Source organism: Podarcis bocagei (assembly GCF_964188305.1).
Source record: "Podarcis bocagei genome assembly, chromosome: 17".
Lineage (NCBI taxonomy): Eukaryota > Metazoa > Chordata > Lepidosauria > Squamata > Lacertidae > Podarcis > Podarcis bocagei.
The window spans coordinates 43,608,217-43,634,160 of NC_138143.1; the positions used below are offsets into that span (position 1 = coordinate 43,608,217).

At 49.5% G+C, this 25,944-nt stretch overlaps 1 protein-coding gene across 5 annotated transcripts in view; it reads right to left on the reverse strand.

The window, feature by feature from the left end:
- VANGL1 (VANGL planar cell polarity protein 1) overlaps positions 1–25,944 on the reverse strand; it is a 58,018-nt gene extending 32,074 nt beyond the window's left edge. For 2 of the 5 annotated variants that reach the window (XM_081177304.1, XM_081177300.1), the window contains exons 1-4: positions 25,874–25,944; positions 20,657–20,891; positions 7,935–8,061; positions 4,314–4,921 (exon numbers count right to left, since the gene is read on the reverse strand). In XM_081177304.1, the coding sequence (XP_081033430.1) occupies positions 4,314–4,921; positions 7,935–8,061; positions 20,657–20,727 (806 nt within the window). In that variant the 5' untranslated portion in view covers positions 20,728–20,891; positions 25,874–25,944. Of the gene's footprint in view, positions 1–4,313; positions 4,922–7,934; positions 8,062–20,656; positions 20,892–22,726; positions 23,606–25,873 lie in introns of those variants that run through there. The other 3 variants (XM_081177303.1, XM_081177301.1, XM_081177302.1) reach the window with 3 other exon arrangements.

Sequence of the window (25,944 nt, forward strand, 5' to 3'; positions counted from 1 at the left end):
AGGGGGGAACGTCACTTTTGGGGGGGGGAGCAGGGCAAAGGAATAAATGAACAAAGTCACTCACCTAGAAATCGCTAATGAAACAGTAAGCCTCGCAGCAAGACCAACTTCCGTTCTGGCTATCTAGAGGATGGGGCGAGGGGCCAGGGCTGGATGGAGAAGCCAGCAATCAACCAAAGCCTCCCAGGGATCGACCAGTTGATCACGATCGACCTGTTGGACATCCCTGTTCTAGCAGTATGCACATTCTCTGGGCAGCATGTACAGTGTCCAAGAAACATGCCTTTCCCCTATTTCTTGTGCGATCTTCTGCCTGGGCTAGTTCTGGCCTGCTGCCTCCGCTTACATGGCCAACAATGAACCCTCCTATTGATCAGTCAAGCAGTAGGAAAGGGGGCACCATATAAAGATTCACTTGGTTCTTCAGTCCAGCCCCCTTTTTACCACTCTCAGCGCAAGGGCAATTGCAGGGAGAGGAAAATTGTAAAACTTCCCTATTGCTTAGGGAAAAGCTTACTAGCAGCACATGCATCTCTCCGTCATACACTATACAGTTGCATATACATCTTTCCCTCTCTTTTTGCCCAAGAGCATCTCTCTCAGACACACACATACACAGCATAATTGACCACCCCACCAAAAAAAGAAAAAAAGAAAAACCCCTCCGCAGGTGGAGGAAGTGCCTACAATTAAAAGAAAAAATAGCATAGAAAATGCCCAAGGGCCACCAACCCGGTCGGCCTGTGGATGCCCTGGTGGGGATTCCTGTACTAGAGAGATCCAGCAATGTACAACAAATACAAAGTGAAGACCAAACAGCAGCCACCCTAAGAGAACCAACAACAAATGCAATCTCATGTCCCTTCCAAGGAATCAAGAAAGTGGCACCAAGCCACAGCATTCCACAGGCACCTTGAGAGCAGAATTAGAAACTCAGATATATAAGCTAGGTGCCAATGCAACCTTATACCTAGGCTGCGGCTGCCACAAAGCAATGTCTATCTGCCGGGGGTTGACTAGATGGCCCTGGGGTCCCCCAATGCTACGATTCTAGGATCTTAACTACATTGCCTGACTGCAGCTTGCTCTTACAACAATTCACTTGTCAGTGTGCAAGGCGGAGAAACACACACAGGGGAAATGGTATTAACGATGGACTAAGGTAGAGGTTTGTAAATTGTGGTCTGTGAGTTCCGTTTGGGTGGCCTGTGGAAAGGCTACAGCACAGTGAAATAGATCTGTACTCAGCCCTGCACTTACTTTCCTTGATGTAATGGTGGAGGACACCCAGGCGTGTGTCTTTTGCTGGCTTGACGGAGATGTCAGTTGCAACCTGGTGCCCAAAAATCTCCACACAGGTGCAATTGGACCCGTGCGTGGCACCTGGGGAATTTCATACACTGCCTGAAAGCGTAGCTCTTTTCAGGAATTACTGACCTGAAGAGGCAACAGAAGCACAGGGGGCCACGCATTTAGCCCACATAATTGAGAACCTCACAAGATCAAGGTTCTCAATTGTATTGGAAGCCTTCATAAACACAAAAGGCACACCACTCTCATCGTGTGAGGGGCTGAGAAACTACAGTGGTATCTTGGGTTAAGTACTTAATTCGTTCCAGAGGTTCGTTCTTAACCTGAAACTGTTCTTAACCTGAAGCACCACTTTAGCGCCGCCGGAGCCCAATTTCTGTTCTTATCCTGAAGCAAAGTTCTTAACCTGAAGCACTATTTCTGGGTTAGCGGAGTCTGTAACCTGAAGAGTATGTAACCTGAAGCGTCTGTAACCCGAGGTACCACTGTAATGTGTACCTCTGGGTCAGGGCTTAAGCACACAGCCCAGTTTCCAAGACAGTAATACCTGAAGGGAACAAATATACTGTGCATCTCTCTAACCCATTATTCCTCTGAGGCATCTAGACTATCATGAATGGACAACGGGCAGAGGAGAAAATGACGGATTGAAAGACTAGAAAACAAAGGTACACCCTCTTGAAGGTTGGTAATGTACCAAAGTAATAGTCCAGAATAAGTAGAGGCATAGACAGGTTTGTCGGCAAACGTACAGACAACAGAAAACTGCAGCCAATCCTGCCTCACTCATGTGTACTTGGATTATACATGTGCCTGTTACGTGGTTTTAGGTGTATACCTGAAAAACCTTGTGTGAAAATGTTCTGAAGCCAAATGCAATTTTACGGTTCATGCAACCTCTTATTACAACACCCTCCATTGCTCATTCAAAGAATGAGATTTCCCCTCTGTCCCTTTTGTTCCCCATTGCCAACAGCAGCTTATGATTTCAAACTCCTGAGCTACAGCAAATCTGATTCAAGCCTTACTATGCCTCTCGACACCTGATGTGCTTCTCTGGAGCACCCACTTTGGGGGCGATAGAGAAGAAAACGAGGACACACACAAAAAAGAGCACAGCTTCAGCTCAATTTCACCCCAGCTGGTATGGGAGCCACCCAGAGTTTAGACTGATTCATCCTTTGCCAGTTTTTTGCTTTTCGTTTAAACAGGTTCATCTAAATGCTGATGTTACATATTACTGCACGAAGTGTGGCGGCGGAATTTGGGCAATTCCATTTCAGATGGCATGTGTGCGAGCTTGGGGGAAGACAACTTTCTGAGTGTTTCCTCATGTATAGACTTCCCAGGTGTAATAAACTGAACACATCACAGCAAGGGCTACAACTATAGCACTCGTTCTAATGTGCTAGTTTACTACATAAATAAAATATTTTACATGGGATGCTTAACCTCATACATCCTACAATCTGAAATGGTACAGTCCAGGTATGTAATCAGCATAATCTGCAGATCATGTCTTAATAGGGGGGGGGGGAGAGCCCAGAAGTCCAAAGCTGTTAAGAACTGTTATATGCAAACCCTGTGTGGGGTGTGTGTGTGTAAAACATAGGAACAAAATGCAATAAAATAGTGCTAAAACATAACACACACAAAATCACAGAGAAGGTTCTAGGTTAACCTTTTCCTCAACAGGCCAGGCTTTGGATATGGAGACAGCATTTTATCCAGGTGAGTATTCAAACATTCAACACCACAGCTGCTGTCCAGTGACATGGGGCTCTTCCTCCAGATGTTTTTGGACTCTAAGCCCCACTATCTCTCACAGTTGGCCTTGCAAGCTGGGGCTGAAGGGAGATGGAATCCAACATCTGGAAAGCCTATTGTTCCCGTCCCGATCTAACCAAACTGACAGAACATGGCATTTTTGTTCCTCACCAACTGGTGCGCCTTCCATTCAGAACAGATATGAAGCGTCTAACCCTGCATGCTTACTAAGCAGCACCATCGGGTTGCGGCTCCATGTTGCTGCCACACCTCCTTTACTACCTTCAGATTGTACAGCTGCGAAACTGTAAAGGACAGAGAACTTCACCACCTAATGCCACCTTGTTTGCAGTGCTGGCTGAGAGTGAGAGAGACAGCCGACAACCACACTTTCAAAGTTCTCCTCGGGTAAGAGGCTGCCCAGTGCTTTCAAGAGTATCCTGCCCCCACCAGAGAAGGAAGAAGGAGCTTGTGCAGTAGGTAGTCCCAAACTGCATGGAAACCAAGGAGGGAAGGGCTCTCTTTTTTCGGACATTGGTGCTATATGCATGGGTCACTATGCAGCTGGGGGGTTCATGACGTGGGGGGCAGGGCCAGGAGGTCCAGTCCTACTCCTGCTACATGCATTTAATCCCACACACGGACGCAATTCTGTGACCAGGGCTAGATTCCACACAGAGGCAAGGTGGGGAGCCTAAAAACGGGGTTCTTACACAACTTAAAACAAGCTGAAGCTGTTTTCAACAAACACCAGCAAAACTTGTGAAGGAACTACAGTCGTATCTTGGATCCTGAACGCCTTGCAAGTTGAACGTTTTGGCTCCCGAACGCCGCAAACCTGGAAGTGAGTGTTCCGGTTTGCAAACGTTCTTTGGAACCCGAACGTCCGATGCAACTTCTGCTGCTTTCGATTGGCTGCAGGAGCTTCCTGCAGCCAATCGGAAGCTGTGCATTGGTTTCCAAATAATTTTGGAAGTTGAACGGACGTCCGGAACTGATTCCATTCGACTTCCGAGGTATGACTGTACATGTAAATGGGCTGCAGAAATTGAGCTAAAGACCAAAATTAAAAAGGGGAGATTCATCCAGCTTGATGAATTCTGTTTCTCTTCTGGCTTCAGTTTAAGTTTTGTATCTATTAAATAAAAAAAAACCCCACCTTTAAAAAAATAAAGCAGGAAGTAGAGATTAAATGCAAATTGCTGCTCTGGCTTCCCAAATCTGCTTTGACCTACCTCAAGTGTCCCAGGCTATAATAGCGTGATTCTCCGTCTGTCGATCGAACCACCTTGACCGTGAACATTGGTTGCAGCTGCCTCAGTTCCAGCACCACAATGGCGAGATAGTGGACAAAAAGAAGAGCGTCCACCAGCGACACAGCAAACTGTACAATCCCCTGGTAAGTGATGTCCTTGGATTCCAAAATGCGGACGCCATAAAAGAGCCAGTAAGAAAACACCAGCAGAAATAAGAGGACCAAAATGAGGGTGCGAAAGACAAAGACCCTGGGGAGGTCAGCCTTGGGCTGGCGGAAGAAGAGAGCCCAGGTGCCAATCAAGAGGATGAGGAGTTTGAAAGCCACAGAGATGAAGAGTCCCTCACAAGCAGTGCCACATGGCTCTAACTCAGTCCTCCGCAGGATCTGCGGGAGCAGAATGAAGGCAACAGGGGTGAGGAAGACGAGGAGTCCCAGAACAGCAGCCAACGTCAAGAGAAAATAGCGCTTGCACTCTACGCCAACGCTGTCCTCCAAGTCCTTGCTGATCCTGGAAATGTCCTCCTGGGACATGCTATGTTCAGAAGTACCTGTGATGGCAGTTGTGGTCTCACCCCAGTTGTCATCCTAAGCAGAAAAGAAGAGAACACGTTCATAAGCAACTCCTATAGTCAGGACACTTTCAGATGGCCCTCGTTTTGCAGGCGAAGAGGGCTAGTTCAGGGCCTCCAATCCCCCGGTCAAGATGAACCCACACAGCTGACAAGAGACCAGAGCAAGCTATGCCCTCTGCATTTATGGCTTCCCCACACTGAATAGGATGCCCTGGAGAAATAGGCAAAAGCCTTTCCATAGGATGTTTCCCAATTTCCTCAGTTGACTGTCCTCATAGCCACCTGGGATAAAAGTAAACCACACAGCTTCCCTCCCATACTCTCACTGTTAGCTTTACTTTTGTGAAGAGCATACTTCACTTTAAAATGGGGGGAAACATCTCAGCCAGTTACTCATCCCTCAGTAGTTATACTTGACATCTAAGTGGTCAAAAAAGATTTGGTCAGTTGACGAGTCACATAGTTGAAAGATATTGTTACGAGGAAGAACAATTACAGTAGTACCTCGGGGTTTAAGAACTTAATTCGTTCCGGAGGTCCGTTCTGAACCTGAAACTGTTCTTGACCTGAGGTACCACTTTAGCTAATGGGGCTTCCTGCCGCCGTCGCATGATTTCTGTTCTCATCCTGAAGCAAAGTTCTTAACCCGAGGTACTATTTGTGGGTTAGCAGAGTCTGTAACCTGAAGTGTCTGTAACCTGAAGCATCTGTAACCCGAGGTACCACTGTAATAGGCCTAATACACTAATTACCAAAAAAACCTGTGAGATGTCATCATTATAAACTATTATTAAAAATAATTATTCCTGCATTCCTCCTAGGAGAACATACATGTTTGCACATCACAATAAAGCCAAACTTTTGGGTTTAGCATGGTTTACTAAGAAGGGACGCGGGTGGCGCTGTGGGTTAAACCACAGAGCCTAGGACTTGCCGATCAGAAGGTCGGCGGTTCGAATCCCCGCGACAGGGTGAGCTCCCGTTGCTCGCTCCCTGCTCCTGCCAACCTAGCAGTTCGAAGGCACGTCAAAGTGCAAGTAGATAAATAGGTACAGCTCTGGCAAGAAGGTAAATGGCATTTACGTGCGCTGCTCTGGTTCGCCAGAAGTGGCTTAGTCATGCTGGCCACATGACCCGGAAGCTGTACACTGGCTCCCTTGGCCAATAAACGAGATGAGCATCGCAACCCCAGAGTTGGCCACGACTGGACTAATGGTCAGGGGTCCCTTTACCTTTTTACTAAGAGCAAGCAGAGCACACATTGCCTGATAGCTCATACAGTACTTTGTTCCTCCTGTAGTGTGAGCAGGATACACAAACCAGGAAGTCTTGGCCTCCCATTACATCTGAACCATGGACCATGGTTTGCTGCTCCCCAACAAGCCATGATCAACAAGTCAACACCAAACTATGGCTCAAGTTTGTGGCTTAGGGAGCCACAAAATGGGAATCCAAGAGTTCTGTTTGTTTATTCCATTCTCTCCAGGGAAGGAGTCATCAAACTTATTCATAGACAGTCTAGTTTTTTAGGATGTGCAAACGCTGCCATTGTTTCGGTCCCTCATCCATTTTATCCTATCAGCTAGTTCTGAGATAGGGCATAATTAGCTTTGGGCTAATCAACATCCCTAAGGATTTTCATGGCTGAGGATTTAAACCTGGATCATCCAAGGCTCTACTCCCTGGGAAGTTTCCTTTGCCACTGTAGACATAACAAGTAGCCAGTGGCAGAAGCTTTTTATCTTGCAATGTTTACCAAATATAGTGTCAGGTATCATCACCAATGTTGTGCTGTGCCCATGTACTCCTGTTCTAGGTGTCAAGACATTTAGTCTGCCAAGTATGGATCTGAAATAGAGCTGCCATTTAGGAAATTAGATTGCCAAAGGTCTTTCGCTTACTCCAGTGCTCTGCAAATTGCAGTAAACTTCCAATGGTACATATAATTGGTAGATCTTTCTCCCCACGTCATCTTAGCCAAAGGCCAATGAAACCACACAGAAAGATGGCAATAAGCCAGCCACTGCTTCCCCTTGGCCCTTCAGCAACATTTTTGGATTAGAGAACTTTTGCAAGGTACCATATGCAAGGTGAATCTTGCACACTGGTAAACTTTTCCACAGCCCTTCCAAAACTGAAAAGCACATTTTCTTTAAGGCAAGCCATTGGAAGTCTTATTTTTAAAGATGGCAAAAGACTCGCCCAAGGCAAGTTCAAGGCAGTCTGAGGCAGAGGTGAGGCAATCTCTCAAATGCATGTCCAACTCTGAACTGAATTACCTTGGCTGTCAGGTCCAAGACACATTTGGTTGTTTGACTACTCTCCTAAGGGCCTGGTTGGCTTTTTTGTTTAAAAGTCAGGTTTACCAGGAGTGGCAAAGAAACTGAACATCTGTTAGATTCAAGTAACAAGATTCCCATCCAAGTGGGCCTCACCAGAGATTACTGCAACAAGGCAGAAGAGTGTGTGTAAGAGAGAAAGAGAGAGACAGAGAGAGGATGTGAATGAGTTCTGAAGTCTCTCGTGAGCGGTACAGGAGAAATGAGTTGTGCTATTTTTGTTTGCAGTCAGAAAGCATCAGATCCTATGGAAGCCATTAGCAGTCAGTCCACCAAGACATATCAGTTGAAAAATATTTTTCAAATATGTGCTATTTATAGTGCAGCATCCTGTGTCAAGAATAACTCAGATTACAACCGGACACTGGAGCATTGGTCAAAAGCATTTAGGCACATTTAAATATTCCCAGTCTGCAACCTTTGAAGGTAGGCATGATCAGCTGATAGCTTCTAAAGCTTCCAAGGCAATTCTGTGACAGCCTTTGCCATAAAAATGTCATATCAGGAGCATGTAAGCAACAAAATCAAGAGTTAATCTAAGCATATTGCTGCCACACCTGAAATGACATTAGCCTGAAAAACACATTTACAGCAACAGTAATAATAGCAAGGTGCCAAGATATTCACTGCCCACAAAATCCTGCACCTGCAGCCCATATTCTGCTGCTCACCTTCCTCACTCCTTACCTGAGCTTCTTCTGCCCGAGAAGAATCATTCCCCAGCAATGGCTCTACTGTTGGCGCTTGAATGGTAACAGATTTCTCTGATCGGCTTCCATCTTTACTTCGTGGTGATTTGTGCCTGTCCCGACTTCTTTTTCCATTTAAAAAAGAAAAAGGAGAAAATGTTTCACATGCTGATTGCTCTGTCCTTCAATGAACAGTATAAATGCAGACATACACAGGGCATTTTTTCAGACAGAACTTGTCAGAACTCAGTTCCAGTACCTCTTGATATTCTAAGAGAATGAGTTCATGGTGAGTTCCGGCACCTCTTTTTCTAGAGAAATAGCACTGCACACACACACACACACACACACACACACACACACACGTCAATGAAATAAAATAAATTGGCATGCAAAGGCTTTTCAAGTGTTCCCAAGAAGAGAAAGGGCCACGTTGCATAGCCACCCAATTCCTCAGGAGGTTTAAGAAGATTATGAGGGAAGTGCGGTATAGCATTGCTGTGAAGTATCACCTCAGTAAGGAAGATCTGAGGAGATCTTATTCCATTAACCTTTGGTGACCTCACTGGCAACAGGTCATCCATAATCTGCTGCCTCCAACAAGCACTTCTGAGGACATTGCATGGCAAGCCCTTCAAATATTCTGGAATGTGGTTGACAGCTCTCACTTGGGAGTCTATATACACAAACACACACACACACACACACCCAAGGGAAGCCGCAGCAGGATGAGAGTCTTGGCAGGCTCAAATTCTCCCATCTGTACAGAACTGGAGTCTCGCACCAACCCACACATACGCTAACCATCGCTGGCAGCCAAATCTTAAATTTCTCTCTTGTCCAAGGTTCAAAACATATCCAAGACAGAGAACTTCTGGTCAGGCAGTAAGTTGTGCTGCACTGGGGCTGTCAATCTGGGGAAAGCACAGCATTTCAATGGTATAATTTCATTTCTTTTAAAAAACTTTTCTTTAGTTTCTTGAGCTGACAAATTTACGTATGACAAAGTAACTTTTCCCTCCCTCAGAACTGCCTGAGGCCTTTTTTGAAACAAAATAAAAAAATTCCTTCCAGTAGCACCTTAGAGACCAACTAAGTTTGTTATTGGTATGAGCTTTCGTGTGTATGCACACTTCTTCAGATACTGAAGCCTTAGTATTAGGCAGGATAGCTAATACCCTACAACATTTACTTGATTGACTATGGCTTTGGCCAGTAACTTACTGAAAGCAGCTGTTGACTTAATTTATCTTCCTCACTTGGGCATCCCTGTGACTAGCAGTTAACCACGGTGGTTAGAAGAAGCAGGAAAGTGTTCCTCTCTAGCACTGAAGGAACAGATTCCAGAACACTGATTCCGGGTATATAATGATGGCCAATACAAATTCAGATCTTTTGACTGATGGTGTCTGTGTACTGCATTATTTGGTAGCTTACATTTCAAAGGATATGTATTTTCCTTTTAACGTTTCTTCCGAGCAAGGCTCAGGGTTAGGGCGTTTTCTTGGCAGCAGGGGCAGGCAGGGGCGTGGGGAAGGGTGTGTGGGCATTGTGCCCCCTCAAAAAAATGTGCCGTGGGTGGGGAGGGCTATGGGGCAGGGCATGCCACCGGAGCGACCCCTGCCCTGCCCAGTGCTGCAAAACAGACACACTGACGGCGCCCCGTGAGTCCAGCGTTGTTTTGCAAGAGTCCCCAAAATGATGCTGGCCATTCTTCTCAGCTCCCCTTCCCAGCTGGAGGGAGCCGCGAAAAGAACACAATAGCTCACGGTGCCCTCCCTGCCAGCAGTGCCGCTCGCAAAAGCAGTGCTGGGTTCGCAGGGGCTGCACGCCTGGTGCTTCAAGGACACAACAGCTCGAGACACGGCAAGGCGCCATGATGTGTCCTCCCCCCAAAAAATAAACTGGGCCTGGGGCGATGGCCCCCTCAGCCCCCCCCCCATGCTATGCCACTGCTTGGTAGAGATTATTGTTTCAAGGGATGGGGAACAAAGTAAGAGAGTTAGGACAGCACTCCAAGAGAGAAACTTAAGTGACATAGAGGGAAGGTACAAGTTAAGGGAACAGCTACTGCACAAAAGGTAAAGAGAGAGGAGGGTCAGAGAGAGTTGGCAGAAAAGAAAATTATTTGTTTCAGAATACTCCTGCTCGATCCTTAATGATAATCAACACCACTTGAAACAAGTATCTTGTTACCCACCTGTAAAGAATTACGTCTCCTGTAGTAAAACAGATACTCAGGCAAGTCGAGTAGCACAGAAACCCCATCCCCTGAGAGACTATGTCTAAATTCAAGGGGGCCTATGGACTTCTGAAACTATATAGTTAACTGTCATATTTTTTTTTCCTTTTGTCAAAGTTGAAAAAGGAAAAATGGATCACTGGACATGGAACCAAGTAAGAGAGTAGGGAGAGAAACTTAGTGAAATGGAGAGAAGGGCGCAGATTACGAGAAAAGCCATTGGCAAGTGATTCTGCACAAAAAGTATAGAGAGAGACCAGGTGGATCAGAGAGAGTGAGGAGTTGAAAAAAAGCTTGTTTAGAGATGGAAAGAAGATAAAACTCCTAGCAGAGAAGAATGGCAGATCAAGTTGATGGATTACGCCAAAATGACTGGAAGAATCAGAAATCAGGAAGACCAAAAATTTAATAAGGAATGGGGAAAATTTGTAACTTATCTTAAAAACCATTGTAAACAGTTAAAATCATTAGTAGGATTGGAATACTACTTGTAGTTTAATGGTGAATTTTAGACATAATGGAGAGGTAAAAGAAGTTGGATGCAGGAGGAAATGATTAACAATAGGGCCCACAAAGGGGAGAAGTCCAAGAGATTCTTTGGAATCTTGCTTTTATGTGGTAAGTTGGACATGTGACTGAAAAATTAGTTCAAATAGTTGTTTTATAATACATAGTGTCAGAGGCTGCCTCAGGTCTCAGCTCACAAAAGACCAACGCCAAGCTCTTCTTATATACAAGGATGTTTATTGCAGTTCATTATTGGTTCCACAACCGAGGCGCGCAGCCCCGCGTCTCTTAAGCTTAGACATTAGAAGTCCCCTCTGAATCGGTCCCGCCCCTACACCAGCTTAAGAGGCTTGTGCTAGACCACCTCTTCCTGTCCTTCCTTTCTGCCCCCCTGGGTTCCTTCCCTCCTGCTCTCCCCTGACGCGGATCCCTCAGATGCCTGCTCCCCCCTCCTTCGTGCTTTGGGGCCAGGCTCCTCCTCCGGGCTCTCTGCATTTCCGCGCGCCTCCACATTTGAACTTGGCGCGCGTTCGCTACCCCTGACCTTCCTTTTGACAGCTACACTACTCCCTGTACTACTCTCCGCCCCTTCCGGCAGGACGTCCTGCCCCGATCTCCTTCCCCTGTCTCCTTCCTGCTCTGCTCCGTGTGTCACACTGGGAACTCCACCCTTCTCACTCCGTTCCTCCTGGGAAGCCGACCCCGATCTCCCACTCCCACTCGGGGTTTCCCTGCTGCTTCCCTGCTCCTGGCAGGTCCCCCCTGTGACCCCCCTTGGCTTGACCAGGGGCGCCCCCTTCTGGGAATCCTCCGATTCACTTGAGAGACTCATGGAAGACCTCAAGTCATTGTCATCCTCTTCCTCACTGTCTTGGGTTTCTTCCCCATCGCTCTCCGTCTCCCCCCTCACCTGTGCCTCTGTCCCTGAACCCCTGACACATAGTCATTTTGATATGCATTGATAACGGACACCACTTGAAAGAATGACACTTCTGGGATTTCCCACCCCCACAAATTGTTAGATGTAGTGTGGACTGGACAAGCTTAATTAAACCTGGCACAAGTCCCAGTTTGGCCTGCAAGGCCACACCATGTCCAATTGCCGCACTCCTAACGTTCTGTGTGACGTCAGCCGTGGGGAAGGTCCAGAGGCGTCTACAAAGGGGCTATCAGGAATGTTCCTGACAGGGACCCCCACTGGGGCTGGAAGCCTGTCTCCAAAGGGGCATGTTCTAAGCACAGATCAGCCGATGGGCAGCGGAAGCCAGTTTTACAGGAATCCGATTGAATTCAAACCACTTGCTGAAAACAGAGCGGTTTCTTCCTCTGCAAACTTCAAACGAACTTTAAAAGGAATCACTCAATCCAACAAGCACCAGTTACAGCAAGCCCCTTTGGAAATACGTTTTATAGAAAATCTGGGGCAGGGAATTATGCTACGTCTGTGGTTCCCAATTAGCTAATTACTGAGGACCCCCGATTTTTCAAAAGCCAAGCCACGGACACTCCCCCCCAAATTTTTGAAAATTTTGATAACTCTATGGTTTGGCAGTACCGGAAGTACCGGAATGGGTTACTTCTGGGTTTTGGTGGTCACACATGCGCAAAAGCGCTAAATCACACTTTGTGCATGTGCAGAAGCGCCAAATTGCAACCCGCGCATGCACAGACGCACCGCTGAGGTTGCGGACACTGCGGGTTGCGAACGTGCATCCCGCCTGGATCACATTCGCAACCCGAGCATCCACTGTATATATGTCCAGCGATGTAGCAGAATATCATGATGTTTAGCTGCTGATATAGCACGATGTTGAAAACCAGATGTCGCTCATCCCTAATCTGTTTCCTTATTAGGGGCTGACGAAGGAAAGCTGCCCGTGCCAGGGGAAGGTAGTGCCACGGTGCCTTGAAGGGAGGGCAATCATTTGTTCTCCGTCAGCCTGAGGGAAGGCAGCTCAGATCAGCAGCGTGCTGAGAACATTGTGTGACATCGGCAGTGCCTTGAAATCAGCTGCCCTGCTCTCCCTTGCGTGAGAAGTGATATATTGCTGCGTATTGCCAGGTCAAAATTGTTATCGCAGTGCGATTTCAAAACCGATTTTGGCCAATATATTGAAAAATCGAACAGTGCCAAAACAGACATAAACAGTGCTAAAACAAACATAAAAATTTGATATTACCATGCAAAAAATGACAAAAAATCAGTTGGGGGGAGGCAAGGGATGGGGCCGCAGACCCCCCTGGGTGCATTACACAGACCCCCCAGAGTCCCCGGACCCCTAACTGGGAACTACTGGGCTACTTCAAACTTCTGCAGCAAACAGGAAGATTTATAGGCCTTATGGAAGAACGGATGCCTTTTTGGACTATTTAAACAAAGATTACAGCATGATGAACTCATGAGCAGGATTTGAGCTATGAGCAGCAGAAGTAATTAGATTATAATATTGTGGTTATGATCTGATTATAGAATACAGGATGCAGCAGAAGGGGAGTGTCAGGGGTTCAGAAGCAGAGACGCAGAGAAGGGAGGAGACAGAGAGCGAGGGGGAGGAATACGAAGGAAAGATGAGTGGGGATGACGAACCGAGATCGCCGAGCTTATCCAGTGAGTCCGAGGATTCCCAGAAGGGAGCGCCAACAGTCAGAGCAAGGGGGGAAAGCAGGGGGACATCCCAGGAAGAAGGGTCCAGAGAGGAATCAGAGAGCAGCAGTTGGAGATCGGGACCCACGTACCCAGACGGGAACAGCGGGGAGAAAGGGGACCAGATATCGGGTTCCAGAGGCTTTCAGAAGGAGGGAGGGCATGAGTCAGGAGTAGTCACGCCCACCTCGGGGAGCGACGAAACGATCAAGAGGAAGGTTGAGAGTTGGGCGCGCGCGCCAAGTTCAAATGTAGCGGAAGCTGGCGCAGTAAGCAGCCCAGAGAGTGAACCAGGTCCCAAAGCCCGCCGCAAGGAGGCGGAAGGGTCAGGGGGGTCCGCGTCAGAAGAGAGTAGGAAAAAGGAGACCCCGGGGGGCAGAAGGACCCAGAGACGGAGGGAAAGGCGCAGGAGGTGGAGCAAGGCTAGGGTATTAAGCTGGTGTGCTAGAGGCGGAGACTCAGACGGGTCTTCGCCGGTCTGACCTAGAAGAAGTAGGGCTGCACATTGCAGTTTGGAAATGGAACCTGTAATCCAATAAAGACTCTTTTAACCTGAACGCTGGCTAGCGTGGTCCTATGTGAGCTGGGACTGAGTGGCAGCCCTGACAGTAAGACCCGTCTCTTTAAAGCTTCGGACACCTGATACCTCGCAGCGGAGGCAGAAGCAGCGAGAGGAGGAAATTGGTGTTTGGGAGCGAGCTCACAACGGTTGGCAGAGATGACGGAAGCAGAGGAAATTTCAGTGCTGCAACAGGCAGTGACCCAATTGAACGCGGAGGTACAGGCATCCAAGAAAAGGGAGGAGGATGCGGCAGCCGCCTACAGAGATCTCCACGCCAGGTTTGAAGCATTGGTTAAGCATGGGCAGCCAGGACCCAGACCGGAGGGGGTTGGGTTGGCACGGAGAGCAGGAGGGCTTGTGGCTCACTTCGATGGGAATTTACAACAGTACCCCAATTTTCGAGCAGACGTAATGTGCGCACTGCAACTGCTGGCGAAAGACTTTAGGGATGAGGAAGAGAAAGTGGGGTTTATACTATCCCATTTGCATGGGGATGCGAAAGCGTGGCTACGCAATTTGTGGAGGGATAAAGATCCGGCGCTTCAGAATGCAGATGCCTTTATCAAAGCGATGGATGCGTGCTTTTTATCTACCATTGACGTGGATCTTGCCCGACGGGAGATTCATGGACTGAAACAAGGGAGGGCGAGCGTACGCCAGTATCACGCCCGCTTTTTTGCGCTGGTCAGTGCCTTAGAATGGGACCGGGATTCGCCCCCAGTCAGAGACCTCTTCTGGGAAGGTTTGAGCAGTGCTGTTAAAGACGAAATTGCGAGGGGGGAGAGGCCCCGGAGCACGCAGGAGGTGGTCCAAAGGGCGCTGACTGTGGGGGTGAGGCTGGAAGAACGTCCATGGTGCAGAGACGAAGGACGTGGAGGGCGCGAAGCAGCGAGAAGTTTCTCTTTCGTTCCCAGGGAAGCTGCGCGTGCGCAATCCACACCTCCGCCAGGAGGGGGAGTGGAACCTATGGAGGTGGGAGGCGCCAGGGCTCAGTCAGCTACCAGAGCCCCTGCACCGGCGGCAGTCAAGACTAAACCTCCTAGAGGGACCAGGAAGTGTTATATATGCGACAGCTCTCAACACTTGGCGAAAGAGTGTCCCCAGAGGAGCTCCAAGCACACTGCAGCCTCCGCAATGGTGAAAGCGGCCACGCAACACAGCGAACAACAGCAGGGAAACGACGATGTCTGGCTGGAGACAGAGGCACTGGGGCCCAGCCAGACGCATCACTGAAGCAGTCCCCAGCAATCTTGCAACCCACGGACCCCCTCCCACCCAAACCAGTAGTGCAACTCACAGCATCTCTCCAGCTGCCCGATGGCGTCACTATCGAAGTGCCGCTTTCTGTGGATTCTGGAAGCAACGCAGACTTTATAGCACAGGATTTTGTGGAGCAGCACGCTATACAGCTATTACCGGCCACTCTGCCCCTGCAAGTCGTCACAGTGGATGGTAGAGAGTTGCTGGGGGGGCAGGTGGTGAAGCAAACGCCGCCAATGGTGATGCGCCTTGGCAACCACAGGGAAGTCATCAGTTTTAACGTCACCCGCCTGTCGGACACACCCATTGTGTTGGGCATGAGTTGGCTGGACAGGCACAGTCCGACACTGGCTTGGTACCAGCGACAGCTGATCTTCGGCTCCTCTTACTGCGCAGAACACTGCATCCTGCCCGAACAGGAGGGAGAGGAGGAGGATTCACAACTGCAGTTGGGAACGTTGCAAGCAGTCCCCCACAAATATGCAGACTTTCTGGAGGTCTTCTGCGAGAAGGAGGCAGACAAGTTACCACCGCACAGGCAATATGACTGCAAGATTGACCTCCTACCAGGGGCGACGCTACCGAAGGGGAGGCTGTATTCCATGTCGGAGGATGAACTACAGGAACTCAAACAGTTCATAGATCACAATTTGGAGCGCGGTTTCATCCGGGAGTCCAGGGCAGTAGGGGGCAGTCCTGTTTTCTTTGTGAAGAAGAAGGACACGCCCCAAAAAAGGCTGGTGGTGGATTTTCGCCTCTTGAACAAGATGACCAAGCCCTCTGATTTCCCCATGCCCAGGATTGACGACCTACTGGCGACGGTGCGCAAGGGACGCGTGTTTACCAAGTTGGACCTGCGAGGGGCGTACAATCTCATCCGCATGAGGGAGGGCGATGAGTGGAAGACAGCCATGTTCACGCCTCTGGGAACCTACGAGTACAGAGTGATGCCGTTTGGATTGCAAAATGGCTCCCACGTTTTTCAAGCTTTCATGCATCATGTGTTGGCGGGACTCCTCTACAAGAAGTGCGTCTGCTTTCTGGATGACATCCTGATATTCTCCGAGTCGCAGCAAGCGCATGACCAGGATGTTCGGGAGGTGCTGGAGAGGTTGCAGCAGCATAGACTGTACGCCAAACTGGAGAAGTGCCAGTTCGACACGACGGAGGTGGATTTCTTGGGTTACAAGTTGTCGGACAAGGGGCTAGCCATGGACAGCGCCAAGGTGCGAGCGGTGTTGGATTGGAAGAGCCCGCGCAACCGGAAGGAGGTCCAGCGGTTTGTCGGCTTCGCCAACTTCTATCGCAAGTTTATCAAAGGGTTCGCGATGCAGACGGCGGCTATTACGGACACGCTAAGCTCCAAGAAAAAGAAATTCATCTGGACGGAGCAGGCAGAGCAGTCCTTTCAGGCACTCAAGCGTCTCTTCGCGTCGGAAGAGCAACTGCTGCATATCGACCCCAGCAGACCGATGCGGGTAGAGACAGACGCGTCCGATAGAGCAGTGGGAGCTGTCCTGCTGCAGAGGGACCCACAGGGGGTCTGGAGACCGGGAGCGTTCTACTCCAGAAAGCTCAGCAAGTCGGAGCAGAACTACACCATCTGGGACAGGGAGTTGCTTGCCATTCATGCAGCATTCAAAGCATGGAGGCACTTCCTGATCGGCGCCAAGCACACGGTGCAGGTCTGCACGGACCACAAGAATCTGGAGCACTGGCGCACGGCGAAGTTCCTGAACCAGAGGCAGATACGTTGGGCGGAGTTCTTTGCTGACTTCGATTTCCGAATAGAGTACGTCCCAGGCGACACCAACATCATGGCGGATGCACTGTCCCGAAAACCGCAATACCTCGAAGAGGCGACGCCAGCGGCAGCCATGCACATCTTCGCGCCAACAGCGTGGGCGTGCGCTTCAGCCACAGTAGACCTGGATGCGGTGCGGCGGGCGTTGCAGGACGACTCATTCGCGCAGGTGAAGATGGCCGAGGTGCACAAGGGCACGGCGAAGAGCGACGAGTTCCAGATACGGGACGGCTTGCTCTTACGTAAAGGGGCCATCTACGTGCCTGGAGATGAACTTCGCGCCAAGGTACTGCAGCAGTTGCACGACGCACCCACGGCCGGGCACTTTGGCACGGAAAAAACGGTGGAATTAGTCGCAAGGGACTTTTGGTGGCCCAGACTGAGAGGGGAAGTCGCGGACTACGTCACGAGGTGCGACACCTGCCAGAGGGCCAAGCCGGTGCACAAACCACCGGCGGGACTGCTCGAACCGCTGCAAACGCCGTTTGAACCGTGGGAGAGGGTGGCCCTGGACTTTGTCACGGATCTACCCAGCTCGAGAGGCAAGACGGCTGTACTAGTGGTGGTGGACTTGTTCACCAAGATGGCACACTTCATACCGTGTGCGAAGGTGGCCACGGCAGAACAAACAGCTAAACTGTTCATAGATCACGTGTTCAAAGTGCACGGGCTGCCGCGGTCTATACTGTCCGACCGCGGTCGCCAGTTCATCTCGAATTTCTGGCAGAAGCTGATGGGCTTCCTGAACGTCAAAATCAACCTGACATCAGCGAGACACCCGCAGACCAACGGGCAAGCGGAGAGGGTCAATGCCATCATGCAGCAGTACCTGAGATGCTATGCCAATCAACAGCCTGCGACGTGGGTGGATTACCTGCCGCTCGCCGAGTTCGCCTACAACAACACGAAGCACGTGTCCACGGGGGTGACGCCGTTCTTCGCCAACAATGGGAGGAATCCCAGAACCTTCCCGGGACTGGACAGAGTGGGGGAGGGGGAACCGCAGACGGCGGACGCTTTCGCGTCTGAGTTGCAGGAGGTCCACGATCAACTCCGACGGCAGCTGGAGCTAGCGAAGCACGCATACAAGGTGCAAGCGGACAAGCACAGGCGGGTTGGCGAAGAGATCCGAGTGGGAGACTGGGTCTGGTTGGCAGCCCACGCAGTGCCGACCAGATCGTTAGCCAAAAAGAAGTTGGGGCACAAGCAACTCGGTCCATACCAAGTCGAAGCGCAGATCAACCCAGTAGCTTTCAGGCTGGTGCTACCGGAGGGTTCCAGGATGCATCCGGTGTTCCACAGGTCGGTGCTCACTCCCTACAGGACACCTCACAGGTTCCAGGAACCAGGAACAGCACCGAGTCCGTTTCAGGAGCGGTCGGAGGCGGGAAGATTGCCACAGCAGGACCCCATCAACGAAGTCACGGAGATTTTGGACTCCAGATGGGGGGAAGACGGAGTGGAATACCTCCTAGCCAGAGAGGGCACCCGGGCTAGTGCTAATAGCTGGGTGCCAGACTACGCTTTGGAGGAACCCCTGCTCAAGGACGAGTTTCATGCCCTTTTCCCACACAGACCCATGCCAGCAGGCTTCTTCGACGACTGGTTGTTCACGCCCACACTTTCCTCCAGCACGTTCCATGGCTTCGACTCGGACGGGGAGCCCGCACAGCGCACACATTCCCCAGAGGGGTCACCGGAGGGTTCGGCGTCCGACACCTCGTATTGGTGGGACGATCGGCCAGAGGAGCAGTGGCGCCAGAGGTGGCTGGAGATGCCAGGTCAAGCGACCGACGCAGAGACTGACATGGACGTGTGCGGGGAGGATCTCGGTTTCGAGCACGGCGGCACTGAAATGGAGGCGGAGCAGCTCACTGTTGACGAACGCGAGGAGGAAGACTCGGAGGTCTTCAGTTGGCGGCCAGCAACGAGGAGCGAACTGTATCCGGCATTCACTCCTGTGATGATGGAGCACCCTGCAACCACCCTTGAAAGTGGGGAGGGGGGAAGGGGGGGCTTCGAGGGGGGGATGGATGTCAGGGGTTCAGAAGCAGAGACGCAGAGAAGGGAGGAGACAGAGAGCGAGGGGGAGGAATACGAAGGAAAGATGAGTGGGGATGACGAACCGAGATCGCCGAGCTTATCCAGTGAGTCCGAGGATTCCCAGAAGGGAGCGCCAACAGTCAGAGCAAGGGGGGAAAGCAGGGGGACATCCCAGGAAGAAGGGTCCAGAGAGGAATCAGAGAGCAGCAGTTGGAGATCGGGACCCACGTACCCAGACGGGAACAGCGGGGAGAAAGGGGACCAGATATCGGGTTCCAGAGGCTTTCAGAAGGAGGGAGGGCATGAGTCAGGAGTAGTCACGCCCACCTCGGGGAGCGACGAAACGATCAAGAGGAAGGTTGAGAGTTGGGCGCGCGCGCCAAGTTCAAATGTAGCGGAAGCTGGCGCAGTAAGCAGCCCAGAGAGTGAACCAGGTCCCAAAGCCCGCCGCAAGGAGGCGGAAGGGTCAGGGGGGTCCGCGTCAGAAGAGAGTAGGAAAAAGGAGACCCCGGGGGGCAGAAGGACCCAGAGACGGAGGGAAAGGCGCAGGAGGTGGAGCAAGGCTAGGGTATTAAGCTGGTGTGCTAGAGGCGGAGACTCAGACGGGTCTTCGCCGGTCTGACCTAGAAGAAGTAGGGCTGCACATTGCAGTTTGGAAATGGAACCTGTAATCCAATAAAGACTCTTTTAACCTGAACGCTGGCTAGCGTGGTCCTATGTGAGCTGGGACTGAGTGGCAGCCCTGACAGGGAGAAACAACAACTTCTTGGGAAATGGGGTAGGAAGTCGACAAAAATAAGGGAAAATACAAAATTGTTTAAAATGGTGAAATGGAATAAAATATAATTTTAAAAAGGGAATATTTATAAGACAACTCCAGGCACCCTTGGAGGAGGAAACTTTTCTAGCTCTGTTACAAGTGAGATTCAGGCCTACTTTTGGCAATGAGACAGCCTTGGTCACTTGCATAATGACCTATGTTGGGAAAAGGAGAGGGGTAATAAGCCTCTGTTGGTTCGCCTTGATCTCTTGGTGCCTCTGAATCCCCCTCACCATGGTATTTGTCTGAGGAGACTGAGTTGGGAGCAGGGGGCAATGTTTTGCAGTGCTTCTGCTGCTACAGCAAACGCAGGGCCACAACCTTAAGGGGAAACCTAATTCCAATAACAGTCAATCCCTCTTCCTAGGGAACTGGGAATTGTGTAGCTGGGGCCTTAGGTATTGCAGAAAGTGGCAATATGATGGAAGATAGCAAAGGGAATGAGGTATCCTGACTATGTGGGTCAAGAGCATTATAATGAAAAGGCAACATCCTATCCCCTATATCACGGGTGGGGAACCTGTGGCCCTTCAGATTTTGCTGGACTATAATTCTCATTACCCGGACCATTGGCCATGCTGGCTGGTACTGATGCATGCTGGACTCCCAAGAACATCTGAAGGGCCACAGCTATCCCCATTCCAGTCCTGTGTGGAACCAGAGACACAATAAGCAAAGAAAGCATTCAGGGCTCTCCCATAGACCGTGCTCTCTTTTTGTGGATTTATGCTGGAGCATTCACCAAGACAAAAAAGTGTCAAGCAGTACAAAAGTTTCATTACACAACTGAAGGGAGAAGGCAGATTCTAGACCAGATCTGCGATAAAAGTATTCATACCCTTGTCTCTGGGCCTTTTTGGAGTGACCTGAATAGTGGGAATATCCAGAGTAGGTTGACTCAGTATCCATGGTGGAAGAGAAGCCGGGGAACAGAAGACAAAGGCACCCAAGCAGGCCACTAAGTCCGAAGAAAGCGTTTTGGTGGTTGACTCCGATTTTCGATAATCCGCCCAAAATTTTGAGAGAACAGTAATTTCAGTCTTCAGTTCTAGGGAAGCATCTTCAACATAAACCTAGGAAAGTAAATATTAATAATGAGATGGACTATTAAACACAAACAAATACTAGGTTCTCCTAAAGTGGTGCTTTTCCTGCTTTGGGGGATTAATATTCAAACACTCTGAACCTGGGGTGCCTTTAATAGTTGTGTGTTGAAAATAGGGCTGCCATACGTCTGGATTTTCCCAGACAGAGCCGGGAAACGGGCTTGAAAATGCTGTCCAAGTAGAATTTCTCAGAATTTTTTCTCACGATGAGAGGACGATTGTTACATCTGCTGAAGTCTCCATGCAATTTGGCCCTTAACTATCTGAACATATGAATAAAGAGGATGAAGTCACACCTAGATCTGCTGTACTCTGATCAGTATAGCACTATACCATGCAACATGCTGTTGTTCAATTTGAGGTTTCTCTTGTGCATTTTCTTAATCTTGGATTGGTGATTTTTACCTTGCACACTGGAAGGGCAGGATCTGAATTTAGGAAGCAATCATTGTGATTTTCGAAAGCTTTTGGTTTTGTTTAATGTGTTCAAAAGATGACTGGGGGGGGGGGAGAGACGACTGAAGGAAGGTTGTGTCTTACAATGGCCCATACATAAAATAAGACCAAAAAATGAAATGACCATGTAGCGGGCAAAGAAACTGCATACAAGGTGGATAAACTTTTTTTAAAAAAAGTATCACTGCGACAGTATAAAGTCAGGATACATTTAGAGTGAGGGTCACAACCAAGAGAAGGGTCTGTTATCAGAATGCTGCAGCCAGGACTCTGGAGACACAAATCAAAACACAACCCTGCTGTATCACTCAGGACCTGCTAAGCCAATGCAGCAAAGCCTTTCTTATTGATCACCTGGTAGAACTAAAAGTAAAATGTCAAACTAATGTAAGGTTCACTGTGGTCTACGCATGTCAACCTAAACCAGGGGTCTGCAACCTTTAAGACAAAAAGAGCCACTTGGACCTGTTTCCAAAGGGGAAAAAACTGGGAGCCACAAAACCATTGTGACATTTAAAACAAATATATCTCCGGAGCCGCGATCTGACAGTGGGCGGGAAGGTGACATCGGGACGGTGCGTGACTAACGCATGCACCGCCCCCATGCGACGTCACAGCCAGTACAGCGCCCGCCACAGTGGGGAGTGTCGGGGCGCACAATGCGCCTCCTCCCCTCGCTAGTATCCGCCCCGGAGCCGCAGCAAAGGTGTAAAAGAGCCACATGCGGCTCCGGAGCTGCGGGTTGCAGACCCCTGACCTAAACCATCTCTGAACCAGCATTCTGTGTGAACCAGACCACAATGGTTTGGATAATCATCTCTGCTCAATAAGCTGAGATACGAACCAACAAGACTTCTGCCCATGCAAATAGCCCTTTTGGTCCTCCCTCTGTGTCATGAACAATCAAAACAAGAAGTCTATAATTAGCCATAATTACCATTTTGTCTGAAGCATGATTTGGAACAAGCCAGGCTATTATCCGAGACTCGCTATTCTGGGAGTAAGCTCTACTCAACTCAGTGAGACTTACTTTTGAGTGAACACATCTGCACCATGCTCTAACCAACTGAGCTAAGCTGCTTATCATATATAATTGCACTGTAAACCATGGTTTAAATTTGGTTCTATATCTTGCCTTGTTTCATGTCTGGTAACCGCAGTCCCCCGGTTCAGATTAAATGGGGAACTATAGTTCTTTAGACGCTTCCTGACTTGACAGCTCACATCGCAAAGGGGGAGGGGGGGCAAAGCAGCTATATGTAAGAAGCAAAAGGCTCATTCATATCTTAGTTTATTAAGCCAATATATGATTCAGTGTAGGCAATGACAGAAAGCGCTGAAATCACCTTGGTCTGCATTGGAGAGGGAAGCTGGAAGCTTAACTAAAAATCTAAAAATATAAAGTTTAGGAGTTAAATTGGTTGGGAAGCATTACAAATATTTATTAGAACAACAAATAATCTTGTGACATTTGGTGTCAATGAATATAGTGAAAACTATGAGAGGCAAAGTGGTCTGGCGGTTAAAGAGCTTGCCAGCATCTCTGAAGGCCATGGGTTCAAGTGCTGCTTATTCTCACACTGGGTGGTCACCTGCAATTCACTCAGCAAAGAAGCAGTACGTGAACTAATGTATCTAGTATCTTGATTCCTGCATTGCAGAGGGTTAGACTGGATGACCCTTTGCCTACCTTCCAAATCTACAATTCTATGATTCTATTTCTGAGTAAAGGACTGCACTGTTACCATAAGGTTTCATGGACATCAGGTGCATTAATGTTGCTTAAGATTCTAACATTCTTAATATTAGTGCTTTCATAAAGAACTTCTGGGAAAAAAAGTGTTTGCGCTGCTTATTCCAGTCTCTATTCTATACGCAAAAGCACCCTAACCAAACCCGAGTGTGTTTTGCCACCAATTATTAACTTGTGTGTGTAATGCTGGACTATATCCTGCAGCTGCTGCCCTCTGCTGAAAAGCAGAATTGCTTTGCACCCTCAAGAATTAAACACTGAGCACTAGAGCTGAATCGCTCTTCTCCATGAAAGCTTATGGCACAATAAATTTTCAGTTGGTCTTTGAAGTCACACAAGACATTTCCCCCCTGATTGCTTTAACAGACTAACATATCAACCCCTCTGGAGCTGTTTCTGTTATAAGCTTTTGAATGAAATGGAACTAGGTATCTCTTCTACCACCATTTCTGTAGTCAGCTGGTAAAACGAGACAAGCTTCATCTTGATGATGCCCAATTTAGTTTATTACCTAAGTGGTCCAGGCAGCAGCTGTGATGGCGCCCACCTTGAGGAATGATCTCCCTTCCGAGTTCCATCAGGCACCAGCTATTTCAGCAGATTTACAGCAAGAGGCAAAACATCAACTCACCTAGGCATTTGTAAGGTTTTTCCACCTTCCTTCCCAAACCCTGGGTGCTATAGCTGTATATTTTGTGAACCACCATGACATTACTTTTAACTAAGGGTACTGTGTAAATAAGTTATGCAAATAAATGAAAATAAAGTGTAATAATATTCTTCTTAGGCAGATGTAACTCACAACAATACATTACTAAAGGCACCTAACAGCACAAGCTTAGAGGTTTTTGAAGGATATTCCCTTAATAAAATTGAACATAACTGATTTCTTCCTTAAGGCTTTACAGTCTTTTCCAGCTAAACAGTCTCAACTGAGACTATTAAATTGGCACACAGGGCTACCTTATAGATGCAGTATTTTCGAACTTGCATCAAACAGCTTGCTTTTACTTAACACCAGAGTTTTACGGGGCAACACACCTTCCATTCATCAAGGGAATATTTTCTCTACTGTAGGAAATACCTGTTGAATCACTGGTTGCATGCAACCTAATTCTATGCATAATAGCTAAGCAGATTCTGAGACACACTGGTGTATAACCCAGAACCCACAGTGTAGCTAAGTATTTGTGCAGTGGATTGATTTCTTACATTGTCTTTTCATGCTGATATTTTTGCATTTCCTACATGGAACTCACTCATACAATCAAACAACGGCTTTAGAAAGTACCTAGCATTACTGCAAGAAATCTTGCAATCCCAAATCATAACCAGCACTAGACGTCTGCCCAAGTTTCCAAGCAACCTCCAGGATAGGGTGTTGCTCAAGGCTTTTGCCTGGAATTAGCCTATTTTGGTTAATGACTCCCTAAAACACCATTCACTTTGCAGTAACTGTGCCTGTAAAGGAAGGAATGTGGGAGGAATCAGCCTTCAACAATTCCCCTCGCCAGGCTCACTATGGCAACTTGCGGTGGCACCTCCTGGTAAGCGAGACAAGCAGCCAGCATTCCTCCCAACTCCGGAGCTGCAGAGCTGGGTGGAGATCATCTCGGCAACTACACAGTTGTCCCTGATGAAAGTGGGCAGGAATCTTTCCGTCCAAAGCTCCAAGGGTAGGAAGTGGTTGCCAGCAACCTGACTAAGGTGGCGCAAAGGGTCAACCTGGAGACCTCCCATGCCAGCAGCATCCAGTTAGTCACGCTCCCTGTCCTTCCCAGCTTCCAAAGTTGGGAAGACGGCTGGAAGTTGTTTGGCAGCTGCATGGCAAAGGCAGCTGAATAGCCTTGGCCAAGCCGACCAAACTGTTGCCTGCCCACCCCTGCCACCTTTCCAGCTTGAGAGCAGAAACAGCAGATGGATGCTGCTCCCTGAAAGCGCTCTCACTTTCCAGGAGAGGGTCCCAACTGTCCCAGGAAGGGTGGCCAAGGGTGGGTGGGTGTTGCACACTGCAGCTTGAAGGCAGCAGCGACGCTCAGCCTGCATGCTTCCTGCTGGCCTTGCAAAAGGCCCCTGGGGCTGGGGGTCCATTGCCACGAGGTGCCCAAGGCAATTTCCAGCAACAGTGCCCCAACCAGAAGGCACTCATCATCGCTGCCCTTCTCCCTACAGATCAGGGTGCATCTCTACTCATTAAACAGGCTGCCTCAGCTAAGGCTGCTTGCACCCCCAGAGTTGGCACCAGTCTGCAGCATGAGGTAAAAGCGACCCATGCCCAGATGCAATGGCAAGGATGCGTCCAAGCTAGCAGAAAAAGTAGCCCAGTGGGTTTTCCTCTGTTCTAGCCCAGAGCTCAAGCAACACCAGTTCAGAAGCTGCGGTTCCCGGCCCCCCACCAGCCCCGGGCTCAGGGGAAGCGGCAGCCAGGCCTGCTCCTCCCGCGCAAGGGAGAGGCTGGCGGCGCACAGAGCGGCACTTTCCCTCCCGGGGGCCAGAAAGTGCTGTCGGGCTGCGGGCGGAGCTGGGCTGCCGCGCTCCCTCCTCACCCAGCCGCGCGACGGGAGAGGCAGAGCGAAGAGGGTCTCCCGCAAGCCCCGCGCTCCCGGGCGCGCAGAGGGCGAAGAAGCGCCGCGTCTCCGGGAGGAGGATCGCGCCGGGCTGGCGGACGGGTCCCTGCCCGGGGCGAAGGAGTGGGAGAAGCCGCGCCCTGGAGAGGGAGGAGGAGGAGGAAGAAGGCGACTGACCTCTCGCCCGCCGCCGCCGCGCCATCCTGCAGCTCCCGGTGGACGGAGCGCGCAACGCGCCAGCCTC